Raw genomic sequence first — 6,177 nt, forward strand, 5'->3', positions numbered from 1 at the left:
TTTTTTATTTTTTTAATTAAAAAAAAACATGGGTTAGCCCGGTTCATGGCCCGACCTAGCCTTAAATTTTCTTTATTTTTCTCTTTATTTAAATATATTTTTTAAATATTTCTTTAGTTATTGAAATATTTAAGATAAATTATGATTCTCTAAATTATTCAATCTAAATGTTATTCAAATAATATAAATTTAACATTAAAAATAAACAGTTAGCTACACCCTATGCAAGTAAACCAAAGCCTTCTTCACTACAATCATGGCTAAATTAAGGCCGCAATATTCAAAAGTTACAAAGAAAACATCTTATTACAACATTTTTTTTTCGTGAAAAAAACTGAATCCATTTCATATTCTTTTAACAACATATTACAACATATTCTCTATACAAATCCATCCTGTTCAAGATGGATATGGCATATGAGAGATAATTTATTGAGTATCTTACCAAACCCGCGCTACTATTGGCATGGATGTTCCTACAGTTTAGAAGCTGCAGGCTTGTCCAGGAACCAGGTTAGCTTCCCTTCAGGTGAAACAATTTGGACAGGCAACAAATCAGAATTTTCCTGATTCCCAAGCGCTCTATGCACAGCATCAGCTTTACCAGATCCACATATAACAAAGGCGATGCTTGCAGACGAGTTGATTACTGGAAAAGTATAAGTTATTCTCTCTGGAGGTGGCTTTGGAGAGTCCTTAATGAAAGTTACCCATCGTTTATTCTCATTGACGAGAGGATGCCCGGGGAATAGAGACGCCACATGACCATCCGGACCCATGCCCAAAAGCATGAGATCAAATTTAGGAAAGCCACTAGCTGCTGACAGATCAACTACCTTGTTATTGACTAGCTGCTTAAGACAGGCCTCATAATCATCGGCAGCACCCTCGGCAGTGAGTGCATCATTGATGGCATAGATATTACCGGGAGGGATGGGGACCTACGATATAGAGGTACAAAAAATGTAATTTCTAATAATTACAACTAGGTGTACAAATAAATGAATGAAGAACTTAACTCTTGCACAAAATACACAAAAACATGACAACTTGAAGATTAATGCAGTGCAAAGCAGAAACTCTTGCATTCTCTTTTTCCTTTTTTTTATTTACCTTTGAGATAAAACCGTCATAGGCGAGCTTATAGTTACTGTCTTCATGATTCTTCGGCACGACCCTCTCATCCACCCAAGAAACATGCCACTTCGTCCAATCGACAGACTCAAGATAAGGGGATTCCAGCAATTTCCTAGTGTTTCAGTTTCATGTAATTACAGCATTAGAAAAAGGAAAAGAAAAAGTACAATAATCAGGCTTTACCAAGCAAGAGACACCAAACAGACGGAAGACGTATATGCGTATTCACCTGAGAGAATGAATCAAGGAACCTCCGGATAAAACCACAGTAAAAGCCCCTCTTTCTCGGATGAACTTTTCTGATAAATCAGCGGTATATTTAGCTAGCGAAACTGACAAATCTTCCTCACTTTCGAACACCTGCAAGTCCCCTTTCCCTTTCTCGGAGGCCGTCGTTCCTGCCATGGCAGACCTGAATCTGATCGGATCTCTGGATGATAAGGAAACTGCTTTCGTTCTTAGCCAGCAAATAGGGGTTTTGGGCCTTTTGGCGAGAACCAACGACTGGACGACCGGAATGTAGGAAGAACGATGCACGGGTGTGAGTCCAACAGATGATGCACGCGAAGAAACAGAAATTGAGAAAGAACCCATTCGTATTCCACACCCTTAAATGGCAATCAGTAACCGAAAATCTTTTTAGTCTTTTCATACTTTGGTCACCGGTCGAAAAGCCATTTGGCAATATGTGTTGTAGCAGAGATTTGGGATCGAATCCGAGGGTTTATTATTGGTCAGGGAACATTTCAAAAGAAAGATGAAATAAAAAAAGAAAAAAAAAGCGTTGAAAGGGGCTTGTACACGGGATTTTTTTAACGATAATATAATTATTTTATATAATAATTAGTAATTATTTATAATTTATATATTATTTATAATAATTAATTTTAGATAAGATTATTTATCAAATTTAGAGATGATAATTTTCCTCATTTCCTCGATTTCTTTCGGGATTTGCATTAAATGGGGCGAAGATAAGATGATTTTGATGGACATAGGAAGAGGAGAGTACTCCTGCCCCACGCAGATAGCCTGATCGATCCACTGTAATATACCACAGTTTCAACGGAGCCGATTACCAGCTCCGCAACCTCACTCAAACTACTATCGAAGGGGAATGACGAGATTTACCTGAACTATATGTCGGCCTGAGACGATAGATTAACAGGGGATAGCTTCTTCTTTCGACTGGTTTGTCTTGGAAGGAGTCGTTGCTTGAGACCCGGGAAACTGATGAGAGGGGGGATATTTTCCCCGGTGAAAATTTCTTGGATGAGTTCGACCTGTGATTGTATGCCGTAATCAGAGAAGATCCGAAAAATCTCACGCCTGAACCTTCTTCCTCCGGTGATGGCTGCGGTTTGCTCCTAATCGGTGATGATCATGATCCTCTGCAGAGAAGAAAAGAGGCACTTTCGTCTTTCTGTTCTCGTCAAGATTGAAGAGGTGAATCAGTGACCGAAGAAGAAAAAACTGAGAAGAAGGGGAATGAGAAAGAGAGATGTAGAAGGAAGAAAGCGGGGGAAAAGAGTTCTGAAAGAGGGATTGCGATACAGTGTACCGCTGCGACGGAGATAGGAGTAAAGAAAGGGCAAGATCGGGCGCTACTGCTCTGGTTCTGCCTTCGAGCTAGGAAGTGGGTGAATAGTGCGTTACTTCCGATTCTCCCGATTAGGGCGAATTTATATGTGAGGCAGGGGTAATTTCGTTCTTTTGGGGAATTCGAGGGGACATTTTTATAATTTCGAAAAAGTTTAGTCAAATCGGATCAAATGGTGGTCAAACCGGGGTTCTGGAATAGTGCTGAGATTTTGGGTAAAAAATGGAGGGTTAAGATAGGATGACTACTGAGCGGGTTTTCAAGTGCAGACCAGGGAGATTGGCCGAGATAGAATCTTTTTAGATGAAAGGGTAAATGAGGGTATGTTTGGCTAAAATTTGGTAAGGTGCGGTTTTCAGACATTCTGGGTTGATTAGTGCAGTGGATTAGGCAAATATGGAAAGGGTTTTGATGGAGCGCGATCCGGCTGGTCTTAGCAAATTGATGGAGCGCGATCCGGCTGGTCTTAGCTGTCCGCTGCCTTGCTTTCGAACGAGGTAGCAGGGATCCTGAAACGGGAGAGATGGGAAAGCTCCGGGGGGAACCCGGTGTAGAGGCTCCGAAGCTCAAGTTAGAATCTTTCAAAAGCAAGGTAATACCAGATAGCGCAAAGTTTTTGCATACCTATCTTACCGGGGGGGCAGGGGGCTCTTATAGTTGCTTCGCGTACTCGCCCCGAGGCCCTTGTCAGATCGGGTATGATTACTCTGGCGTTTATCAACTCGGCTGTCGTCCCTTCTGCTGAGACAGAACCGTCACTGCCTGACCGTCCAACTGGAGATGGCGGCGTCAATGGCGGTGGCAGGTGGCCGTTTAGAGTGCTGCTGCCAAACGTCAGATCCCAAGTTAGTCAGGCATGGCGCCCTCGAGCACGGAATTCCCTGGTGCCAGGCATGGCACGACTTGTTTGGCTTTGGTGCCTAGAAGATGATGTGAAGTGCTGAGCGAGGCGGTCTTGAGCTCGGAGGTATCCCGAACTGTAACAAGGTGGGTTAGTTCGGCGAAGTCTGTCCCGAGCTGTTACAAGGCGGTCAGTTCGGCGAAGTCTACCCCGAGCTGTTACAAGGCGGTCAGTTCGGCGAAGTCTACCCCGAGCTGTTACAAGGTGGCAGTTCGGCGAAGTCTACCCCGAGCTGTTACAAGGTGGCAGTTCGGCGAAGTCTACCCCGAGCTGTTACAAGGTGGCAGTTCGGCGAAGTCTACCCCGAGCTGTTACAAGATGGTAGTTCGGCGAAGTCTATCCCGAGCTGTTACAAGGCGTTGGGCGAAGTCTACCCCGAGCTGTTACAAGGTGGGTTAGTTCGGCGGAGTGTGCTCTTGCCGCCTAGGCTTGACCCCTTTTGCCGAGCTGTCGTTTCTGCCACGTGTCTCATAATAAAGAGGTCGGGCCAAATTTTCCTTCATCATGTTTGATTTGGTTAATCTGGAGCTTTAAAATGAAATCTATGTGGTCGAGGGACAAACAAGGTCTATTTTGGATGAAAATTCACAATGTAGGATTTTTGGGTAGTCTAAGGTGATTGGTGAGGTTAGATTGAGCCAACTAGGCCTGAATTGGGCAGACTTAGAATCCAGTCAATCTGAGACTTCGAAATAGAATCTTGGTGCGATGAAGGGGTAAGTAAAGGTGTTTTGGAATGGAATTTTACAGGTGGGTATTTGGAGGTGTTCAGGATATGATGGTGGGGTGTGATTAGTCTTGGGGGTCAAGGTTGTAGGAATTTGGGTCAATGGGATGATCTAGAATGGAGTTTTGGTTTGATGAAAGGGCGAATGGGGGAATCTGTGATTGAAACTTTATGGGCAGGTATTTTGATGTATCCAAAGTTTAATGGTGTGGTCTAATTGGTTTGGATGCATCAAGATCAAGGGGATCGAAGTTGCGGGTGTTTAGGTTATCGAGAGGTATCAGAATGGAATCTTTGCTCAATGAAGGGGTAAATAGAGGAATTTTGGATTGATATTTTATAGGCAGGTGTTTTGGTGTGTCCTAGGTCTGGTGGCTGTGTTTGATCTAATGGTTGAGGTGTAAATGAGATCGATCGGGGCCATCGGATGGGCATCAATCCGATTTAATGGTGGATCTTAAGGTTTTGGGGCTGAAAGTTATGTTTTTTGGGTTTTTGGGTGTTTCATAGAGGTTGGATGGGTCTGATCAGGTGTTTGGGGTAAATTGGAGGTTTAAACGAGGAACCAAGCAAAAATCGGGTACTGACAGGTGACAATAAAGTCTAGTAGAGCCACTCTCTGTAAAATCCCAGATTGACGATGAATGTGGTGGTGAGAACATTGAGAAGAGTTGTTGCACGTGTTTATTTACATTATTATCGTTTATTCTCATTTAAATCAATGTTCCATGTTTAGAGGTTCGAGTTGATTGTTCAATAGCTTGTTCATCCACTTCTATTGCATTTACTGCTTTAAAATTCGACAAGAATTTGCTCTTTTTTTAACCATTGGATATGTTGAACCTGAAGCTTATTGAGTCATGTTTCTATATGTGAAGTTTGTTATCTTTTCTTGCTAGTTATCAGCTTGTTTCATTATGGTGCTTCCTTGTTGTTTTCGCTTAGCCGAGTAGGATGGTCAGAGTTAGGAAGAGTGCTTCGGTTCAATTTCCTAGAATTGTGAGTAGTGCAGTTTTAAATAATGGTTGTTAAGTCCGATTAGTTAGATTAGGAGTTAGGAAACGATAAGAGGTCGGGAAGATGTTAATGATTAATTAATGAATAAATTCATGAATAGTGTGTCATGAGAAAATAACTAAAAATAAGATTGAAAAAAAAAATTAAATGAATAAACAGAAGTAGAGAAGATTCTCCCTTCAGCTCACCTTTTTCACTGTTTAATTTCTTTATGATTAATGTCTTTCAATAAAGTGTTTTGTGTTTTGCTTGTTTGTAAGCTCATGTGGGCTTTACCTATTGGACTCAGAAGAAGGGTGCCTAATCCCCTCTCTATCCCATTTGAGTCTTGCTCGAACAGGTTGGACAGATGTCGTGGGTTTTGGAGTCACTATTAAAAGAAATCATTTTAAAAATCTCTTTCGGAGATCCCATCAACTCCATTTCTTAAACTGATGGGTGGCAACTCCATTTATAACCCAAGTGGCAAGTGAGCCGGTTTTCCAACGCTCATAGATTGGTGACTCTACAGGAGAGTTCTTGGACTATAGGTGGGGCCCACACAGGGCCCATTTGGCTTGATAGCCTTTTCTTGTATATATGCATGCTTCTATGTTGCTTTGCTTTTTTTAGAATAATAATTGATTATTTCTTGTTGATTATTAGATAGTTATTTATTGTTTCATTTCTGTTATTCCTTATATGCTCATGCACACTTTGGGGAGGGCTATACACTTATGCCTCGAGACCAATGTACCTGTACACTGCGTTGAAATCCTTTAGCTAGCCACCAACCCGAGAAGTCCATTTGTCTAA

At 41.9% G+C, this 6,177-nt stretch overlaps 1 protein-coding gene across 2 annotated transcripts; it reads right to left on the bottom strand.

Moving 5' to 3' along the window:
* Positions 1-229: 229 nt before the first annotated feature.
* On the bottom strand, positions 230-2,797 carry LOC148880659 (putative 6-phosphogluconolactonase 4, chloroplastic). 2 transcript variants are annotated; one of them, XM_088962632.1, is made up of 4 exons: positions 2,269-2,797; positions 1,367-1,641; positions 1,114-1,249; positions 230-941 (listed from the first exon to the last, which is right to left on the bottom strand). In XM_088962632.1, the coding sequence occupies exons 2-4, from the start codon at positions 1,540-1,542 to the stop codon at positions 477-479; spliced, it is 777 nt and encodes a 258-aa protein (XP_088818758.1). In that variant the 5' UTR covers positions 1,543-1,641; positions 2,269-2,797; the 3' UTR covers positions 230-476. The 2 variants fall into 2 exon arrangements, with proteins under 2 accessions (XP_088818758.1, XP_088818757.1); XM_088962631.1 differs by having other exon boundaries at positions 1,367-1,745.
* Between the last annotated feature and the right edge of the window lie 3,380 nt (positions 2,798-6,177).

This window comes from Nelumbo lutea, chromosome 1 (genome assembly GCF_056320005.1).
Source record: "Nelumbo lutea isolate HS-2025 chromosome 1, American lotus-T2T, whole genome shotgun sequence".
Classification (NCBI taxonomy): Eukaryota; Viridiplantae; Streptophyta; class Magnoliopsida; order Proteales; family Nelumbonaceae; genus Nelumbo; species Nelumbo lutea.